This window comes from Gallinula chloropus, assembly GCF_964237585.1.
Source record: "Gallinula chloropus genome assembly, chromosome: 17".
In the NCBI taxonomy this organism is placed as follows: Eukaryota; Metazoa; Chordata; class Aves; order Gruiformes; family Rallidae; genus Gallinula; species Gallinula chloropus.
The window spans coordinates 5,459,493-5,481,969 of NC_140102.1; the positions used below are offsets into that span (position 1 = coordinate 5,459,493).

General features: G+C 46.4%; 1 protein-coding gene across 1 annotated transcript; it reads right to left on the bottom strand.

The window, feature by feature from the left end:
• Positions 1 to 3,350: 3,350 nt before the first annotated feature.
• On the bottom strand, positions 3,351 to 11,603 carry MORN3 (MORN repeat containing 3; the record flags this gene model as incomplete). The annotated part of the gene is made up of 5 exons (XM_084271897.1): positions 3,351 to 3,419; positions 5,552 to 5,736; positions 8,560 to 8,741; positions 10,587 to 10,755; positions 11,459 to 11,603. The coding sequence occupies 5 exons, from the start codon at positions 11,601 to 11,603 to the stop codon at positions 3,351 to 3,353; spliced, it is 750 nt and encodes a 249-aa protein (XP_084128023.1).
• Positions 11,604 to 22,477: the final 10,874 nt, after the last annotated feature.

The window sequence follows — 22,477 nt, forward strand, 5'->3', positions numbered from 1 at the left end:
TCAGGAATTAACAGGGGTTTGGGTTTGTTAGGGCTGGGTAGAGAAGCTCTTTTCTTCCTCTCTTTATTTGATGTTGGCATTTACTAGAAGATATTCCTTGTCTGATCCATATTGCGTGGCATGATCCAAATTACTTGGGATATGCAGCAATTAGCACTTGGTTTTGGTGCTAGCGCTGTGCTCTGTAGAAAGCCTGACAGATGGTAGAAGCAAAAGCTTTCCCACTGCTTTTCCCAGGATGTTTTACTGCCAAGTAATTATTACTTTACTGATTTCTCCAGCACCTTTTCCCCCTGGCACTTACACATTTTCTAACTCGCTAAACACCCCTGACTAGTCTTACTGTGATGTGGTATGGCCACATGAGTAGGAATGAGACTTGACTCTACTCTTCCTTGGAAGAAAATAAAAGCAATAACTGTTTTAAAGTTCTCACGAGCTGGCATGTGTTATCTGGAGAGATAATTTGCCTGTTTCCCATTTAGGAGTCTTTTTTTAAAAGGAACTAGATGGAAATTATCACTGGATAATATTTTTTTTTGCTTGAAAATCAGAACCACTGCTGTTTCTTTTCCAAGCCAAAGTAATCATTTTGTACTTTTATATAAAAAATATAATTTTAATAAATCCTCAGATACAAGCAGCAAAAGATGCTTTCTCTGCATTGGATTCCCAAGTAATTAGTTATGCCTTGGTCTTCCTTGTTTAGAAGAAGTCTTCTCCTTGCTGAGTTTTCATATTTAATACCTTATTATAATTATTTTTTTTTTGCTTCCAAAGGATGTGGAAGGCAACTTTTGTCTATCTAGATTTATTTATAAGATAGGATATTTGTAATTGCTGCTTAATTTCAGACAGATGTCTGTGACAGCGAGGCTACTGTGTCGTTTTTTACTGTCTTCTTTAAGGACAAACATCCATTTGGTCTCTTGGACAAGACATTTGTCCAACAAGGATGGCAGCAGTTCTCCTGAGCAGCTTCAGTCATTTTAGCTCTGTTGAGAAGTAGAATTTTGGGCTCTAATGGGTAAAAAAATTGGTTCTTTGAATGCAACCTGAGACGAGTCTAATGGGATAAAACTTGACCTACTGTAGTTACCCCTGTGGAACAGCAACCTGGGATTTTGAAGTTGGGAGCAAACATGAGGATACAGTGGAGCTGTACCTGACTGAGCCTGGGCTGGACATGGTCTCTCACACCCAACCTCCATCTCAGGTTATCCCAATGTATTTACAAACCACAGGCTGTGGATACAGAGGTAGGGTGGCAGGGTCTGGGTTTCCTACTGAAGCAGCCTCATGAATCGAATGGGGCTGATTTTTCCTGTCAGTGGAAAGCGTTGACGAGGTTACCTGTGGTGTGTGTGTATTCTGAAAAGGAACCATTAAAAAACCTGCTGGGCTGAGGTTTTTCTTGGCAGCCTTCTCACAGGGGTGTGTTTAGTTCACAAGCAGAAAACAGCTTGGCATACAGAGGCCAAGCTGGCTTTCCCCTAGCTCTGCCATCACATTATGCTCCAAATACATTCTGTTACCGGTGTGAATCTGCTGATGGTGAGAACTGGGAGTACAGCCCCACAAGCATTTGTTCATGGAGCACTGGAAGGGTTTGGTTAGCAAAGGTGTTAACAAAGCAGCATTCCAAAACACAGAATCTTGGTAGCAGGCACAAAATGTGTTTTCCTCTCCTTTCCTGGAATACTAGTTGTGTCCTGGGGTGGGGTGAGGGGGGAGTGGGGGAGCGGGAAACAGGCTTAAAAACCCTGAGTAAAGGAAGATGACCTGGATCAATATCCACCCTAGAGCAAATAGTTGGAAGGGTGCTGTCAGGCTTAAACTGTGCTTCTGTCTGTAAATTGTGCTTTTAAGAGTTGAAATGTTATTTTGAATTAAGTTCAGAAAATACATTTTCCGAGTTTGTTTTGTAAAATTACATGCAGTTCTGGATAACTAGCTGAATTTCTCTTTATTCTGTGGATCTTCTACGAAGTGACAGAGAAGTGTGGGGTTTTTTTGTTTAAGAAATACAAAATTAGAAGCTAGTGGGACAATCTTATTTTTATCTTTCTCAAGCTGGTAGGTTCTGAGCTAACGGCGCTGTTGTTACAGCTACTTTTCTGACTATTTTCTGCACTTTAAAGCCATCATATTGAGTATGTTTCTTTCATTTTCCACCTGTGGAAATGGTTGTGAAAGTTATACCTCTGGCACAGCCTCCTGCCTGTGTGCTGGAAGCAGTAACCAGACCCAAATACGTGGATCTAAACATTGAGTGCACTTAGAAATTGTTTTTTATCCCTTATTTATACTAACGGTATTATGCATTTACCTCAAGCATTGTATATCACTTATTTAGATATAAAATACTTTAATGAAATAAAATGTACTCAGTTGTTGCTGATTATTTATCTAGAGGCCTAAAATGTGCTTATTTTCTCTAAACCCTTTATTTTTTCAGCTAGAGCATGCTAATCCTACCTGCTTCTTTCTGCATTCAGTTATATCCTGAAGCTGACATTTCCTGTTCATGCAGGCTGGTGTAAAGGGTGTAACGTAGCTGATGTGCTGTTCCTCCTGTCGCCACTGCTTAACTCTTGGGACTAAGCAGGTGGTGGTGCTACTGGGTGCTTAAATAGAAAAGCAGGTTATCTTTCAGCCTGGAAAAACGTGAAGGGACCAAGCAAACTGCACCTGAGAGGTGATGCTCAGACACATGGCATTGGGCAGCATGAGCTGCCACCCTGCTTGCCCACGGTTTGTTTCTCAGCAGCCAGCTGCTGTGCTGCCTGCCTTCCCTCTTGAGAGCGGCGCTCAGCGGAGCAGAAGCACCTCAGCTCTCTAAAGCTGTGTTAGTAAAAATATTGAAAGAGGATTTTTTTGTAACTTCAAACCCCATCTTATTGGGAGGTATTTGAGGGAGTGGCAGGGGACATTTGTTTATACTTTTTCAGGGCTTTGCTTTTATAACTCAAGAAACCCTGCTGCTTCCCCAAGGCAAGGTGATGCTAACAGGAGCTAGTTCTTCACCAGAGGAATAAGGCAGAGGAGCTGGGTGGAGTCACTGCCTGGCTTCCACTGTGTGGCTGCTTGTGGCTTTTCCTCTCTCCCTCCTCCCCCCCCTTTTATTTCCTTTCTTTTCCCAAAATAATGGATGGGAGGAGGTTTCTGAGCAAGGCCACCCACAGAGTGAAGCATACATGGGCAGCCTGGAGGGAAAAGTGAGGCAGACCATGAGAAGGATACACCACAGAGGGCATTTGAGGCATGAATAAGTAACCCAGGATCATGTTTGGTTCTTGCATCTTTTTTTTTTTTCTTTCTTTCTTTTTTCTTTCTCCAGCATCCAGTTATTAATTCTGGCTATTGTCAAACATCGCCCAGGCCTTGGCTAAAACACCATCTGGATCAGCTAGTTCAATCTAGATAAAAAGAATACAAATTGGTTATGGAGTGTAATTAAAGAAGCTTAAGGTTTTACAGATATTGATTACTTGGGCATTAACAGAATCCCCTGTGTATTGAGGCTTTGGTTTATATTGCAGCCTTTCAATTACTGTTTTTGGAACGTTGCTACACTTCCCTAATTTTATCAGCATGTTGAACATCATCTTGAATAGGTTTGTGTGGAGCAGGCTGGTTCTCCTTCAACAAAACAGGCTTGGATGAAACTGGCTTTGGTGTGTTGCCTGGTGGGTCTCACCTGTGGCTTGTAGAGGTAAGTGCAGTCACACAGGTGAGCATCAAAGGAAAGAAGCAGGAGACTGGAGTCTTGTAACCTGAGTGTGGGTCCTTGCCAGGGAAGTGCCAAAGCCCTGCCAGGAACTTGTCATCTCACTGCTTTATGTCCTGATGTGCTCCTGGGGGGTTGTGGGGAATGGGGTGTGTTCTCCCAGGCAGAAAACATCCAGTATTTTTCTTGGTTTTGTTGCCCTTTCTGAAGCCGTGGCTTCAATAGCAACTATCCCAAGTCCAGCATGTGGTGTCTTTCCCTAGCTGCAGTCACATTTGAGTTCTGCATTGATGCAGCCCCATCGCCTACGTACTGCTTTTCTTCAAAGCTTGTGACCCTCTCTAGTTTTCAGCCTTTGCTGTCCTGAGCATCCCCACCTTTGTTCCTTTTACCTGCTGAGGAAGACACACACTGATGCTTCTCCCACACAGAAGCTCAGGTCCTCACTGTTGGCCTCTTGTCAGGCCAAAGCTGGCTTTTGAGTTCATTTCTAGTGTTGGTGGTTTCTAGCATTCACCCTACATCTACTGTTCTCTAACAGCTGCTTGCAACACTAATTTGACAGCAGGCTTATGAAAGGCTGAAGTCAATTTTTCTCCTTTTATCTGTTACTTCCTTCATACTCTGAGATCAATAAATCTCTTCTGATAGAAAGTGCAATAATGGCAGTGAAAGTTGATGCTTTTTTGCTCATAAAGCAGAGGAAAACTGGCTTGTAACTTGGTCTTCAGGGAGTTAACCAGCCAGGCTTCACCATCCTGCCTTAGCAAAATGGCAATTCACATCCCAGGGCTGCTGGGCTGGCTGGTTGAGGCTGTAGCTCTTGGCTGACCTTTGACAGACCTCCTAAGGTAAATATTTTTAGCTACAGAAGTACTGCTCCTTTCAGTCTTTTTACAAAATTGAGATTGTTTTTCCCTGGTGAGTATTTAGTGTTTATTATTCTGCCCTGTTGTGGGTGTACCAGTACTTGGAGAATTAACTGGCTTGTCAAAAATGCCTGGGCTGGAAGAGCCCTTGCTACAGAAACAAGGTTTGAAAAATTAAGGGAAGCAAAGTTGTAACAGCTGTGAGCTTTGGTAGAGATGTGACCACTGTCACTGGAGCAGAGGAAGATTAGTAGTTGTACCTGCCACAGCAGCTTCTGCTCAGCTCTGAGCAAAGGAGCTTCCCCACCTGCACCCTGCAGTAACCATCCCTGGGGGATGTCAGGGCTTTGTGTTTCACACACACTTCACATGACAGCAACTCAAGCTGAGATTCTGCTTGAGCTGTGTCTCTTAGAGCCATTTCTGTTTCCTACTCATCCCTGTTCCCTGTCCTCTGAGGGCACAGAGCAGAGCCCATGCTCTCCATCCTCTGGTTCATGTGCAGAAGGGGTCCCTCTGCATGGCTGGGCACAGAGGAACCCCTGAGTCAGGGTGCCTGGGCAGAGGAAGTAGGTGATGTTAGTGCTGTGGCTGCCTGGGTTTCAGTAAGCTCTGGTCAGCTTTGGCAGTTTGGCTTGGTGAAATCATTTGGCTGTGGCACAGATCCCACTATTGTCCCTGCCTCTATTGTCCCTGTTTCCTTTGTGCTGTTTCAGGTCTCTAGTGCATGAGAACTGCATTTTTTCAGATTAGGTGATTAGGAGGCTCCAGAAGTGGCTGTTTGTCCCTGGGGGTCCATTTAGGACACTGCTGGCCAAAAGACTGAGCTCTCACCCTGTGAGCTGGAACCCCATGGGGGAAATCACTTGAAGAGTGAAGTGGTACCTGGAGTTGCCCTGAGCACTGGTAAACACCAACATCACTAACAAAACTGAAATTGCCAAACGATTACCTTTGGGATTGGATACTGAGGAGGGGCAGGAGCTTCATCTCTGCCAAAGTCAATCAGAAGTCCACATTTTGCTGTATCTGCTGCCCAGACACCTTCAAACAGCTGTCCCTTATCCAAGTAGAAGAATTTCCCTGGGCCATGCTTCTTTCCATCTTTCCAACCTCCTTCATACCGATTTTCATTTGCTGCAATTAAACACATAAACAGACCACGAAGTTCATACCATTTAATTAAGGCTCTACAGCTGAAACCAATCAACAAAGCAAACCCACAGAAGAGGAAATCACAGAATGGTCTGGGTTGGTAGGGACCTTAAAGTACCAATTCCCTGCCATGGACAGGGACCCCTCTCACCAGACCAGGCTGCTTGAGGCCCCATCCAATCTGGCATTGAACACCTCCAGGGATGGGGCACCCACTGCTTTCCTGAGCAACCTGTTCCAGTGCCTCACCACCCTCATAGTGAAGAATTTCTTCCTAATATCCAACCTAAATCTACCCCCTTCCAATTTAAAACCATTCTCCCTTGTCCTATTACTCCATGCCCTTCTAAAAATTCCCTCCACAGCTTTCCTGGGAGAGAAAAGACTGCAGAAGAAACCCCCACTTGGAACAAGAATTATATTAACCTGCTTTGTTTTTCTCCCAATCATCATTTTTTTTGCTGAGACTTGGAGCAAGTGAGCTCAGGGTAAGACTGGTAGCTGAGTCACTCTTCACAACAGGAAAAATTATAGGACAGAAGTTTCAGATTTGACACTGCAACAAATCACCAGGATCTCTGGCTTGAAGAGATTTGTTTGTCTGGGCAAGGAACAGCAGCACTGTCTGATTGTTGTCCAGTCAAAATAATCTTGATTTCAAGTAATACTTGTAGTTATGTTTTTCCTCAATGAATTACAGAACAAGGATGTGAGTGCCTGGATGGCTCAGGCAATCTGTTACAGACTGTTTTTCCAGCTGTAGTGCATATTGTGTTGTTTTTTCTGCAAGTTGAGAGAAGGTTTTTTGGTTTTTTGTCTCAGTGCTGCTCTCCAGGAATCCATTCATCCAGCTATCACCAACAGGGAAAGCGGAGCTGCAATGGGAAGATAGCAGCTTCAGCCAGGGATGCTGGTCATACCCACAGTGATGGTGGGGCTGGGATACTGCAGGCCACCCTGCTCTCACTAGGAGAGTGCTCAGCCACCCCCTTTTCCCAGACATAGTGTTTCTAAGTCAAAAACCTGGGGGTTTCTAAACAAGTTACTTGGCCGAAATATGTTTGGATCTCATCTGAGCTCGGCCATTCTTCATGGCAAGAGGTGAACAAAATACCAGGGCACCGAGCAGAGAAAGTTGGGGGTTGCCAGAACACCCTAAATTGAGAGGGAAAACCCAAAAATGCTCCTGGGAAGCGTGGCTGCTGGGCTCTTCAGGCAGGGTCTGGTTTACAGGTTGGAGCTGCAGCAGTGCTTATCTTCAGCTCGCATCTGTTGGTGTGCTGCAACACCACCCATCCCCACCCACTGGTGGGAGCAGCTCTGCTTCTATTCTCCAGCCACCAACTCCTAAAACACCAAAATCACAGACTTTGTGTGACTGAGGAGCCATCAAACGCTCCAGCTGTGCCGCAGCACCCAGCTGCTCCCATCCACCCCCCTTCCAGAGTGTCCAGAGGCTGTGTTCCAGGATGTCCTCTGCAGACATGCAGTGCTCTGGTTTAGAAGCTGCTCTGCAGTGGGCTGTAGCAGAGGTGGCAAACCAGGGCAGCACTCCCAGCCCTCAGCAGGCACACTGCCACTACAAGCAATTTAATCTTGAGCTGCAGCTCATCATGACCTCCACTGAAGAACTCCTTTTCTTTCACCACTGCAAAGCTGCCGGCACGTGGGCACGCTTCCAGCAGCTGAGCTGGATGCATGAAGCTTGTGGGTATGAAATAATTGCTCTGGCTAATTTTAACCAAAAGGAATCCAGCTCACAATCAGCTGGAGGTAATGCTGGAGGCAAGTGGGGTCCGGAACGGTGCATCAGCTGCAGTTCAGCCCCAAGGGCTCGTCAGTTTATAATGCAGAGAGTGATTTTGATGGGACTGAAGTGGATCAGTGGAAGGAGTTAACCCTGGAAGAGAGTGCTGGTTTCATCTGGATGAGCCATCGGTCCAAAGTGACTTTACAGTCAGCAGAGGGAGCGCAGTTGTGCCTGTGATGTGTAGTGAAGGTCGGGTTCATTCCTCCCAGCTGCTTTGCTTAGGTAATTACCAGCCTTGAGATCAGTTTCAAGCAAAAAAATAGAATAGATGAATAATGATATGAAGATAAAATGTCTTCAAATGCTCCTGGAACACAGTGCCTTGCACTGCAAAGGATAGAGACTCCTGGCTTTGGGGAAAAATGTGTAAAACTCCAAGCAAAATAAGGGAAAAGAATTCCCAAAATTCTATTTTTATGATGAGATTGTCCCCAACATTCCCGATCCATGATGTGCTCAGTGTTATTTTTGGGACGGGATTGTGTACTAATGAAACCCATGTGTTCCCTCAACATGAGCCAGTGTCGGAAGTAACAGAGGGGATGGAGTGAACTCAAAAAAGAAAACTTCTCTCTTCTTTTTTTTTCTCCTGTGTTGGAAACTGGACTCCTCTTTGGTATGCAGCAGTTAGAAAGTCTGTCTGGCAAAGTGCCTGGCTTGAAAAGAGAGATTTGCTCTTCTCTGACCCAACAGTATATTATCTCTAACCCCAACCATCCCAGTCATTTAAATGTAAATCACAGCAAAAATAAGCTTTCATGCGTGTGGGCTCCAGCAGCCCAACACCAGCCCTTGCAGAGTCTTCACTGCCTCCAGCCCCAAACCAGGAGAGGAAGGATGACACAGGGGAGCAGCCACAACCCTGACGCAAGGCTGCAGTGGGAGATGTGATGTAGCATCCAGAAGTCTGGATGGCAGAGACATCTAGAGAGCGGGATGATACCAAATGCCTTGAAGAGGCAGGCAGACACGAGGCAGAAGTGGGCGGTACTTACACAGCCGCAGCATCCCTTGCCCGCTGGGCCGGTCCTCAAGCCACTGTCCTTCGTAGATGGATCCATCCCGGTAGTACATCCGTCCCCAGCCACTCCGCATCCCACTGTTCCACTCGCCCTCGTAGTGCTCCCCGCCAGGGTAGAATGTTTCCCCGTAGCCCTGGATGGCAGCAGAGAGATGGCTGGTTAGCAGTCTGTGTTTGAGGTATTAGTTTCTTGATGGGCTGCTCCTTTGCTTAGAACTCCTACATCTGAGCTGGCAGCCCAGCTCAGTGGCTGTCCATGTGTTGAAGGAAATGAGAGGTGATGGCATTTGATTTATTTTTTTTTTATTTGGCAAATTAAAAAAAACTTCAGGTTTATATCCCAGGGTGTTATTATTGGCATGATTGCTGCTAATATTTAGCTAAAAGCAGGTTTTACTAGTATATAAAGCTGCCTGGGGAAAGGCAGCATAAACAAGACCTGTCTCTCAATGTGGGGATTTCATGCTTTTCAACTCTGACTGTGCTTTGTACAGCCCAGCGTGTCCCAGGTTGGGACAACCTCCCTTACCCCATGGCAGACCAAAGGTCTCCAAGTGATTCTCACCACTGAAGTGTTTTGCCTTATCCATCCATCCATCTGTCTGTCCATCCATCCATCCCTACACCTGGTGAGGTAATGTTCTGAACAGCCCCTTGCCTTGCTTCCTTCCTCATTCACAAGAAACTAAAAGCAGCCCTGAAGACTACCTGTGGTGAGACCAGCAGCAATGCCACCCATACCTCCCCACAGCCAGTGTTTGTTTTCCATGCATGTTTGCCATTAAGAGAAATCCAGAGGTACCCCCTAAGCAAGGAAGTGATACCAGTAAGAAACATTTACATGTTTCTGCTAAGTTTTCTCACAGGAATAAAGTGTTAATTTATCTCTGAACAAAAAACAAAATCAGTTCTGGAAATAACTGACTTTTTGGACCCTGAATTTCTGAGCATCCAACTGCATGGGTGTAACAGGGAGGTTTTTGTAGAAGGAAAAAATAGCTCTAGTGATATTTGGATGTCATTAGAAATCTTTCACCAAAGCTCAATCATCCAAAATATATCCTCAAAGAAGGGCAGAGAAAGCTCCATCCAAGACACTACATAGAGCCATAGAGCCACATGCCAATTAGCAGTGGATGAGACTATTGATTTAATTTAAGAGCAGATACAAAGGCAAACACAAGGCCTCCACTGGCAGGTCAGAAAGCATTCCTGCAAGGATTTTGCATATAGTAGTGCAGTTATTTTAACCAGGTGACTTCCTCATTACGTTTCCTTTTGAAAAAAACCCAACCAACGGTAATTTAGGTAACAGTCTGAACTTCCAAAAGATCTCAAGTTATTTGTCTAATGTGCTGTAAGACTCCCAGAAGAAAGTACATTTTCCTGCAGTGCTTATCATAAAAGTTTCTTCACCTGCTTCAAGGATGAGGGGAACGAAAAGGGTGGATGGGGAGGGTTAAGACATGGGATAGGAAACCTCTCATCCCACTTGATGGAGCTGCAGTTGAGTCCCAGCAGCGACTGTTGTTCTGTGGCAGCTGATGGTAGGTCAGGGCTGTAATCCAACACCAGCTGAGGGGTGGGATGCACCCCTCTCCAGAGGGGTAACAGCATGTTTTTGGCCACACTTGGCTTTTTATGGATCATGGATTTTTCACTCTTGAATATTCCTGGGCTTTCTACAGGTTCAGCTGAAGATTTAGAGAGAGCCCAAGCTGCTGCTTCCCTGTTCCCAGCTGTGGGAAACAGTGCAGCATCTGATGTGGAGAGGTAATGCCAGGAGCAGCAGGGTTGGGGAGGACAGGGAGAGGGGGCTTTTGAGCAAGAGCTTTTGCTCATGCTTTCACTTTCTTATTCCACATCTTCCCTTCCCCAAAACTCTTCAATTCAACCTCAGTATTTCAAAAGTCAATATTTTAAGTGATCTTTTTGCATGTGTGCACCCAACTCTTCCCTATATTTTGGGGCACACTGCCTCACCACCAGCAGGAGCAGGACATCTCACTTACACATTTTTTGTCGTTTTTCCACCAGCCTGTGTACACCTTCTTGTATTCCTTGGTTAGGGGGTCAGGAATGCTGTATGAGCCATAACCATCCCGTTTCCCAAACTTCCAGTCACCGCTGTAAATAGCTCCGGTGCGTTTCCATACCTGGGTACCTTTACCTGTTTAATAAAGAAGAATTATGGGGAGACAGTCACAGTTGTTAAGGAGAAGGGTTTATGGGGCTGCTTTCCTACATCCCAGGCAAAGTGGCGCTGCCTGCATGAGGCAGGTTTATGTCTGGGACTCAGTTTAGCTTCCCTAGTTGGATGCATCGTTAATCTTGATCTGGGGCTTCCTGTGTGGCCTTTGCTGAATGCATTTAAATCTTTCCAAACCTTGGTTTACTGCTTGTAAACAAGCCTGTCCTGCTCTGCCTGCCCAGGGCTCCATCAGGGTCTCCTTCCACTGCTCTGTCTCGGGCAGCACGTGCCATGTCTTGGGAATAAATTGGTATTTCCTGAAGCCAAGTTCTTTTCAATGCTAGCAAGGCACCAGCAGCCCTGCTCTGCTTGGCATTTTGCTGCTGCCAGGGCACAACCCGGCGCATAGAGCTCTGTTTGTAGGGGGCTTTTAAAACATCTATAATCTAGATTATTTCAGGGAATTGCCCCTGAGGGCAAGCAAAAGGTCTTCAAGTTACCTATTAGAAATATGTTTGAGCACATTTTTGCATGACATGTATAAAAGAAATATATATACATATAGGTGTACATGAATGAATGGTCTTCCAGGAGCTTATAGAACCACTGACTGCTCCCTGCCCCTAAGAATTTTTGTAAAGACACTCAGATTGGTACTTTTTCTCAAAATGGTCTATCTTACCATGTTTCAAATTGTCCAGCCATTCCCCAGTATACTGATCCCCATTTACAGCATAGGTCGTGTGTCTTAATCCACATTTCTGTGCTTTCCTGTCCCATTCATGCCAGAGAGGCTCTGCAGCCCTGGGGTATTTTACAATGGGCATATTGTTCACGGCTGGAGAGGGAAACAAATGACTGTCAGCAAAGAATTAGAAAGAGAAGGTATCTAAAAATACTGAAGTACAAACCAGCATTATCTGAAGACAGACTCAGAGCATAGCCTGGCCCATTGGGAAATGTTAAGTAAGTCTCAGCAGGTCAGGTCTGTGGTCACATCACTCGCTTAACCTGCCAGAGGTCTTGGGGAGCACAGGGAAAGGCAGTGCCATCTCCATACAGCCAAAACCCTGCCAGGTTCCTCACTGCCATTCACTCCTCTGCTGGCTCTCTGTGAGGTGGGCACAGTCACTTGAGCAAATTAGAGAAGGGTTTGCTAGGAAATATCTCAGGACATTGGAAAACATTCACAAGGCAGAGCAGGTCAGAGTTGGCCAGTGTCCCTGGGATGCACCAGGAGCTGGAACACTTTGTACACCCAGGAGTAAGGTAGCTCAGCCTCCATTACTGCTGAAAATATCAGCCCTGAAGGTGTCTTGTTAAAAGGGGTCAAACCCACCATGTTTCCATCTGTTAGGAGGCAACAGACTTGCCCAATACAGGACAAGCCCTCCTCAGCCAAGCAAGCAGACAAGGAGGTGATTTCTGAAATGCCATATGGTTTTAAGCACGAAGACCAGGCAGGGGGTGATGGGCACAGCAGGGAGGTTATTCAGGTATTAGAGGTCTGGAGGAAAAGCATTAGTGTAGGGAAAGAGAAGGGAGGAGGTGATGTTTTGGGCCCATAAATACAGAGAGAACAGTAGAGTTTCTGGGCATTACTATTCAGCACAGTGGGAATGCCAACGCAGACTCAGAGGTGAGAGTGGGCTCCTACAAGCTATAAGGAAATGGCAAAAAGTGGCTGTAGAAACAATAAGCAAGATGCTATAAATGCTGTCAACATTCAGAGCTTGGCCAGAGCCTGGTGGGGAACGATGCGCTCTGATTTTGTCTCCTGGGCTCCCCCTTCTGTCCTGTCTAGTGCTTCTGTCCTTCTAGCCGTGTCTAGTGCTTTTCCCACATCTCTCCCTTGTTGGGAGCAAGCCGAGCTCCTGTTCCTGCTGCACTGCAAATGCCAAAGAGCACAGCATAGGAAAAAGCATGGAGCCTGGGAGGAGAGGGGGAAGGAAGGTGCTTTGTGTCCTTGCTAGGGAATGAAAGCAGAAATTACACCTAAGAAAATATTATTAGCGTTCATCCTGAGTTTAGCTGTGGGAAATGGTCGTTCAACAGCTGTCTGGAGGATATCATTGCTAAACAAAGCATTTCTGTGTCCGCAATGAGCCTTCCTTCCCCAAACACAGCTGTGTTGTGTAGCGTGTGTCCCCTCATGGCTCCTTACCGTGGGGCAGTGGGTAGCACAGGCAGGCTGGGGGAGTGCAGGTAGGGCCAGGGAGAGCAGGCAGGGCTGGGGTCCTGCCCGGCACAGCATTGTGAGCTCAGACCCAGGGAGGTTCCTGCCAGGCTGCGGCAGGAGGAGAGGGGCCAGAGAGCAGGTTCCTGGCTGGTCACTCCCCCTTTGTGCTTCCTCTACCAACCTCAAGGACAGGGGCAAAGGCAAAGGCCACCATATTGCTTAGTCCTGAAGCAGGTGTTTTGGGGACAAGTTTGTCTGTGATGGCAGAGGAGGATTTGGCAGCTGGAGTTTCTGTGCCACTCACTCACCTGGGAGTGTCTTGGTTTGAGGACACGAAGGGTTCTTCTGTATGATGAAGTCACAGCTGGCTGCAGAGGATAGTTATTCTGCAACGTAAGCACAGGATGCACCACAGCTCCTAAGTTTCTCCCTCAAACTTTGGGTGCCACAGCCCTTGGAGAGGGGCCAATATTTGACAAGGGACTTAGATATACACACAGTATATGCAATATTTGCATACATTACACATAGATAGATAGATAGATAGATAGATAGATAGATAGATAGATAGATAGATATTTGCAGGTCACAGAGCCACACATTGCCAGCTCACATCTGTCCTCCCCTTGCTGAGACAGCTACATGCATCAACCATGACCTCTGAGCGGCTCATAGACGTGAAGAGAGGTCTCCTTGCTTCCCCCACCAAGTAGGAACATCACCATCCCACCCACTTCTTTAGCTCAAAAATTAGGATTTTAAAACCCCACTGAGGATTCCCAGCTGCAGGGACAGCCCCAGCACCCTCCCATCAGTTCATCCTGCCCTCAGAGCACCCAGGGTACTGCTGGCTGGCGGGAGCCACATTTATTTGCTTAATTCCCTTCCAAATTCTCGACAGCGATGCCAGGTTTGCGTAAGTGTTAACGCAGCCAGTATTTGCTGACTTGGATGGTTTTAGCCACCTACTAGAAGGGCGTGGGGAGGCTGGCAGCAAGACGCAGGCGGTGCAGAGCCTCCCACGCGGGATCTGTGTTTCCCTGGGCAGGGGATGCCTGGCAGCCTGCAACGACAGCTGCAGCTCTCCGAGCTGACGGCTAGAGGCTGCTGCTTCCATGCGTCTCTGCCACCGCCGCTGCGCTTGGGGATGAGGATCTTACAGATTGCCACATCCGGCTCCAGACATTGCTCTGTGCACCTGAGAGTTTTGGCAGGTTTCTGGTGAAATGCAGCTTTAGTTTGTACAGCCCCATGGGAAGCCCAGTTTTTCCTCCTGACCCTTCACTGGACTTCAGAGCGATGCAATTTAGCTCCAACTGTATTTTATACAGCTGTACATATTAACTTCAAATAGAACAAGGTGGAAATGGAACTGGCTGCAGGGTAGGGCTGCTGACTGCCTCTGGCAGACCCCTGCCTGCCACAGCATCCCCATGGTCTGACCCCCACACCTGCACAGTAGCATCCTGCCTACCCACTGCCCAGCCCCGAGAGTGCCCCAGGTGAGCTCACCCCTTGCATGGACCCCTGGATCACAGTGCTGCCCTGCACTGAGGTCCCTTTGCCAGCACCCTCCGGTGCAGCTGAGCCATCCCTGGTCCTTCCTTGCCACCACATTGATCTCTCTGAGCAGGATGCTTGGGGCACCTTTTGCTGCTCCTCCCCAGGGAGAACAGGGCACCAAAGCAGCAATGAGAGTGGATGACAGGGAAAGCCCATATGTTCAGTTTGTAAAGCACCCTTGAGTGTGGCCCACGCTCTCCTACTGCCCCCCACCCCAAGAGTCACCCCGTGGACACCAACCTGCGCTTGGTGCCGGCGCAGCACCCAGCCCGGCATTGCTGGGGTCGTCATAGCAACTCCGCCAAACTTCAGCGCGGAGGGTGATGGGAGTGTGGCCACAGGAGAGCTGCTGGAGAGCTGAGCAGCTGCAGGGAGAGAGAAATGCTGATGAGACACAGAACTCACCCTGTACATCCTACAGTGAGCATGAGGGATGGAGCCAGAGCCAGAGCCAGGCTCCTCCATGGAGCCACTGAGCCCGTGCTGCTCCCTGAAGCATCCAGTCCAGGATTATCCATCAGAACATAAAATGCTGATAAGCAACCAGTGTTTCACCTCTGATTGGCTTTTTTATTTGTTGTGGGTTGACCCTGGCTGGACACCAGGTGCCCACCAAAGCCACAGTCACTCTCCTCCTCTACTGCACAGGGAAGAGAAAATACAAAGAAAAGCTCCTGAATAGAGAGAGGTCATTTAGCAATTACCATCACAGGTGAAGCAGATGACTTGGGGAAAATTAATTTATTACTAATCAGATCAGAGCAGGATAATGAGAACAAAAACTAAATCTTAAACCCCTTCCCTGCACTCCTCCCTTCTTTCCAAGCTTGACTTCACTCCTAAATTCTCTCCCTCCTTTCCCCCAGCAGCACAGGGAGAAGGGGAATGGGGGCTGTGGTCTGTTCATCACACATCTCTGCTGCTCCTTCCCCCTTACAGGGGGGACTCCTCACACTCTGCCCTTGCTTCAGCACGGTTTGCCTCCCATGGCAGACAGTCTGCCATTAACATCTCCAACGTGAGTCCCTCCCACGGGCTGCAGTTCTTCACAAGCTGTTCCAGCATGGGTCCTTCCACAGGGTTCAGACCTCCCACAGGACCCCAGCATGTGTCCTTCCACAGGGACCAGACTGCTGTTCCAACCCCCTGCGATGACAGAGTGTTGGAACTAGATGATCTTGACAGTCACTTCCAACCCAAACTGTTCTAGGACTCAATGGTTCTATAAATATGTTATCCCAGAGGCACTACCACTGTCACTGATTCAGACATTTTCACTTATTTATAATAGAAGAGGTTGTCCAAAGTTTTTGAACTGCAAGTCCAAACTATAACTAACCTCATCATAGCCTTTGGTAGCCAGAATTCGAAACTCAATATTATTTTATAATTAACCCCCCCCAACCAAACCTTAGTAGAATTAAAATAATTAAGCAACAAATTACAATTCAAAAACTGGGGGTGCAAACTGCCTCAACAGCTGCCTCTGTGAAAGCCTCTGTATTTGGATGCAATAGAGGGAAACATTTAACCTCTGTGGTCCCAGTGTGGGTTATCACACCTGCTGCTCTCACAGACCCTCCTGGCTGCACCACAGCCTCTTCCCAAGTGAGTGTGGAGCCATTTACTGGGGAAGAGGCCATGTGTGATTCCCACCTACAGTTTTCTTAGTCCTGGGACTAAGCCCAAACATCTAAACTAAATTATTTTGTCACTCATTATTATAATTCTGTAACTTCCAAGGGTACAAAGTGGATAAATTGTACCCTGTTCACAGGAAGGCAAAATTAGACCATCTTGAAGAGAAGCTGATGCTATTTGAAGCTTTATCAGAAAGTTCTTTTGACTCACTTAAGTTTTGTTTAAACCTGTCATTCTGTTATGAGAGAAAGAACCTTGTTAATAAGTAAGAAGTATGGATAATTTTTCTAAAGAGTGCCAGGTAAGTAGAATATATAATTCAGCTGAAGTGTGATGTATGAACCTGAACTGACCCAGAAATGCCCTAACCAAATCCCCTTCTCTCCCAAGAGCAGTTGTTTGAAGGCACAACACCGATGCCACTATGAAAAGTAGGGTCAAAATCCAGATTATGATGGGCTGGGAGGAGAGAACTTGGTTATTCTTTGCTGCAATTCCCCTTATTCTGGCCTTTCCCTACAAAATTTGGCCCCAAATCTCTTTCTTGGCTTTTAAAAATTTATTTAATTGGTTTCAGTTTATGGTCACAGACACTGCACACTGCCACCACAAAGCCTCCTCTGCCATGGAGTGACATGGCTTCAGTTCTGTTGCTGTTCCTACTGTTGTTTCAGTTATCTGGCATTTAATTAGATCTTACATTTATTAAGACTGAAAGGAAGCTGTTAAATCGGTCAGTGTGAATTATGCTATAATTCAGCCTGTTACCCTGCCAATACAATTAATGAACTTTAACTCCCTGCTTTCTTCCCCGTTGGACACACCAAAGAGCAGACAGGAGTCAGCATGGGGAAGTTTTTAGTTTAAAGAGTATGATTTTTTAAAAATTAAATAAGCCCAAAGGACTTTAGTATTCTCCATCTGAATCTGATAATTTTCACCATGAAAAGAGACAGCTGCTCCAAGCTGAGTTTGCTCTCACAAAGCTTGGGGAATCACCCAAGTGAAATGCCCAAACCAACTGAAAACTGTCAGAATCAATAATTTAAGTTTATTCTGGGAACTTTGTAGAATAAATAGAGAAAGATAAAAAAACATCTAGAGAAACATATGTTGGAATTCTTTAAAGGTGAAGAAATGTGACAACAACATACTGTGGAAGTAGGATGCTCAGATGTGTGTTTTATCACTGCTATATTGAAAAGAAAAGCCAGAGGAAGCGGTGGGATGGTCTTGGACTCCCACCAAGTGTGTGTCGGGTTGAGCCGGATGAGCACAGTGTGGGTGCAGTGCTGAAGGAGCTTCCCCACCACTCTGTTTTTAAGAACTACTATTAGCAGGATTTTGGAGGGATTAAAGTGAAAGATTTGAGATGTAAACTTCACTGGTTGACTTTTGCCTAAGAGGTAGCCCTGCGGGAAACTGTTTCTTTAAATCTCTTTCTCCTTTTTCTGGGAGCAGATCTCACAAGATAAAAAACATGTTGGTTTTACATCAAAACAACTAAATGTGAGAACCCTAGGTTACCTGAAATGTTCAAACAATTACATATTCATGCAAAGGGAAATGGTGATGTCCTTGAAGCTGATGCTTTAGAGAAACACTCTCCCCATGAATGTCTTTTGCCCCAGATTTACAGCTGATTCTCTACTTAACTACCTGTTAACAAAACTGTTCAAAGGTAGGGTTGTGTTAATTAGTGAAGTTACCCAAAAATAAGAATTCTTTGCTGCAGGACATCCATATTGCTTTAAAACAGGCAGCATTGCTTTAAAACAGGCAGCTCGCAGTAGGAAGATGGAGGCAGATAAATTTGGTCGTACTAATGCCTCACTTCGAGTCCTTAACTGAGGAATTAATTGAGATTACAAGATGAATCAGCAGTACCCATTTCCAGTTGAAACACGTGCCAATTATTTTATTTGTCATGGTTTATTGCCTCCTGATGTTAGAATAGGGATTTACCCACGTTTATATTTGGTCCTTTACAGTTTGCATTGTGCTGGGAAGAATCGGTATTTCTAGAAGAGAGGAAAAGCACCTAAGAACACAGATTCAACTGTTGTAAGAGAAAATAATGGATGGAATCTGCATTCAGAAACAGTCTGGAGGGTGAGGAAAGGAGCTGACATGGGTTGGTACATATATAACTATTTGTGCTCAAACAAAATTTCACACCTAAAGAACAAACGGTCACAATTTCACCATGATGCTTAACTCGATTTATTAACTCAATTTTTTGGATGTGTTTTCTGGCAGTGAATGGTTGATGAGTTGGGGATTAATTAAGACTGAGGCAAAAGAGAGATTCTGTATCTGTAGATTTGCTTGTGAAGATCTCTGGCAGCAAGAACCAGCTATTCAAAAACTGGAAGGTCAGATTTGAAAGATACCTAAAAAAAAAACCCTCTTAAAATATTCACACTCAGAGGAAGGCATCATTCCTCATGTGTCAATGCAAGTAAGCCACGTGTTTTTATAGCCTTAAATCTACAGCAACTGTTGGCTCCAGAAATGCAGACACAGTGATGCTGGGAACCTCAGGAGTCTGCTCCAGGCCAGCCTTCTCCTTAGGGGCAGGACAGGGAAGACCAACTAAGGAAGAGTCTGCGCACCGCTCTTGCCCCAGGTGACACAGTGCTGTTCCATGAAGGTATCAGTGACTTTCTGTACACTTTAACTTTTTGGGTAAGTTGTGTTTGAGGCATCTAATTCAAGGAAGCCATAAACCATCTTTTAAGAAGGTTCTCACTGCTTAAACCTGCACAACAGTATTTCTTGCCTCTGTAAAATGGTAAACTGAATTATGACCTCATCTAAGCTGGGGGAGAGGGGAGGGAGTGATGGGCATGTAGCCAGACAGTGCAACTGTCCAGGCTTTGTTTGCCACAGTGGGTAGGGAAGCATCATTGAAATCAAGTATGAAAACTGCACATGACTGGGTTAATTAGCTGTTGTCCAAAGATCATATGTGGTTTGTTTAGTGGGCTGTGAGGAAAGATATGCAGAAAGAATGGAAGCTCTCCTGAGATAAACCAGGCTCCAGAAAACAATGCAGGGCTGGGAGAGCCCCATCCCAGGGTTTGTGCTTGGGGAATGAGCTCAGAACCTGCTCCTAGTGCAGTACAGACAGGAGAGGTATGGCAAGCTTGGAGCACACTGCAGAGCCCCTCTGCCATCCGGGCCCAAGGGGTGGGAAGCTGCCAGAGCTCTTCTGGGCTCCTAAAATTCCCTTTATAAACACTTAATCCAGCTGCTAAAAGTATTTGCACTCCTAAAATAGTCTAGTAAGGTCTTCAGTTGTCCACTGGGTACAATGGGTGCAGATATTTCAGGGTACATTTTAGTCAGAAAAGAAACCTCAAACTATGAAAATTATATATATTTTTTTATAATGAAGGAATTCTAATGGTAAGATTTTTTTCTTTCCCAAAATAAACATTTAATCCAGACAAGAAAGGCAATGCACAAAGAATGGATTTTCAGGCAAAAAGCCTAAAAACTGAAAGAGATGTTGACAGTTAAATACAAATGCTGAGAATGTGGAAATGGAAACTTAAGTCACTTGGGACAATAGACTGTGATATATACACTATGTGATTTTTAATTTTGTGATTTCAAACTCAGAAATTAGAATCCTTTTAAAATTGACAGATCTAATTAAAATCTGCACTGTCCATTTTTAGCAAGTAAAGTTATATGCACTATAATAAACAAATTCTGTAACTCACATACATAAGAAAATCACTTTTCTCTTACCTTGCTTTGGGTTTGTTCACCACAATGTGACTGAAATAATGAGATGATACAAGCAGGTATAATCTCAGGTGGGAAGAGATTACAGTAATTCTGAAATCTTTTGTAATGGTGCAACATCAAGTACTGTAACAAGCAGCTGTATGGCCAGTTGTGCTACACACTTAGTATTTGTGTTTCATGAAATTCCTTTGTGTTTTCTGTTTTAAAGAAAATACCAAACTCTCAAATGAGTACTAATAATTAACACGTCTTAGGGAAAAGACCTCAAAAGAAATTTTTTGAGGTCATAATTGCACACAGCTTCAATATGTCTAAGAACTGTTTCCTGTCAAGAGATGTAGGGAAGAGGTAGGAAAGCTTTGAATAGAGGTCTGGTGATCCCTCTGTGGGAGGCTGCTCCTGGAGAACTGCTGGACCAGTGTGGCTCAGAGTGGGAAATGCCACATTTCCTGCCTTTGTACTCACAGGGCCTGTAGAAACACAAACCATGGCCCTAACAAATGTGTCACCAGGCTGCAAAATTACAGTCCAGGGCAGATATCCATGAGCGATATTACTTTTGTGCACTTGAGGCCTGTATCCCAGGAGTGAAATGAATAGTTTTAGGGGCTATGTGCCATGTGTGATGTTTTCTGTAAGTACCTCTTCTTGAATGTTAGGATTGACACAATAGGTTCTGCAAATGTAGGGTGCACCCTCCAGTCTGGCATTCATCCAGCTCTGCAGGAGGGTGTCTGCCCCCCAGAAACCCCAGAGCAGGAAGGGGTAAGGTGTAGCTGCATTTGTTTAGGGCTTGCTCTGTAATAAACTGAGACACCAGAGTAACTGTAAAGGTTACTCATGTGGCAAGGGAAAATAATGGTGCTGGTAAAGAGTACACCAACCTTGTGGCGAACTGGGAGGCTTCAGCACGAATCCAGCACAGAATTAAAGCTGTGATCTGAGATGCAACACTTCCTCTGTAATCCACAATCTTGCAGGCTTCCTGTAAGATAAAGCCCCAATACACAGGATTGTGGACAAATGTTAGAAACCAGGAATAATTTAAACCAGGCATAACAAACTCCTGTGACATTTTTACTGTTTTTAGTTACTCATTCTACTTCATTATTATGAAGGGACTGTCATGACACGTGTATGATCTCAGTTGTTGACCTCACTGGAAGAACTGAAGGGACAACACCATGTCCCTGCGGTTGGTAGCTGATAAATCAGCAGAACTCCCCAACCACGGCAAGTTCTGAGCAGGTTTCTCTGGAAACCGAGCGCAGAGGCAAGCAGCAGGTCACTGACTGCATTTCAGGTGTCCACCCACACACGTATGAAAAGAACATATAAAAAGGTCATAAAATGAGCAAACAGAAATAATAGATTTTTCACTTTGGGAGTTAGGAAAAAAATTCCTCACAGAGAGGGAAAAAATTCCTCACAGAGAGGGAAAAAATTCCTCACAAAAAGGGCTGTTAGGCATTGGAAGGGGCTGCCCGGGGAGGTGGTGGAGTCACCATCCCTGGAGGTGTTTATAAGACAGGCAGATGCAGTGCTTAGGGACATGCTTTAGTGGTGGTTTTCGCAGGTTTGGTTGACGGCTGGACTTGATCTGAAAGGTCCTTTCCAACCAAGACAGTTCTTTGATTCTGTAATTCTAATATAGACCAAGAAAAGGACAAGGGGTAATGTGAGCACTGAGGAGGGGTCTCTACACTATTCTGTTGGTGCCGAGTCCAAGGAAATGGGATCCCGTACACTTCAACAGACAGCACTGCGCTCAAGCTTTCCGTCTGGCTTCACACCTCTCCTCCCACTTGTACCTTTCCATGGCTTCCTTTCCTTTCGGTTTTATTTGACTTTGCCTATTTCCACCCATCAGCAACCAGCCCACATTCCAAGAGGCGCAGTACCGACCGTTCACAGCCGTAGCACCCCCGTACATCACACCCAGCCCCGGGCATTGCTCTCACCTCCTTGGAGCCCCTCGGAGCACTTGTACGGCCCAGAGGCTACCGGGTCCCGCTCCCAGTGTGCCATCCCTGCCGCCAAGCGGGTTATTAGTGTAATAAAAAGGATCGGGAATCGTCTCATAATTGTCTGATAGTGCCGACCCACTGCGCCCCGCCCCAGCCCAGCCCAGCCGTGGGGTCGCCTCAGAGGGCCGGACCCCCGCGGGGAGCGGCCCCACGTCTCCGCCGGCGACACGCGGAGGACTGGCGGGTTTTATTCCACCCCCAAAGCCCCAGGGAGAGCTTCAGGCTCCGCCACAACACGAAGGGACCCGGGAGAGGGGCGGGGAAATCCCCCGACACCACCGGCGCCTGGACCAAGGCGGGAAACCGCCCCCTGGCTGAGCCCTCGCCTCAGGCGAGCGGAGGGCGGGGGCGGGGCCTAGAGGGGCGGGACGGCGGGTGGCGCGCGCCGCCGCCAACGGCGCGGTGCCCAGCCCCGCGCGGTGACGTCAGGGGCGCACGTGGCTCCCCCCTCTCCCGCCCCCCGGCCCGGGTGCGGGTTCGCGGCAGAGCTCGCGCCGCCCCGGGGCGCGCCGCAGCGCGCGGCGCCCCCGCC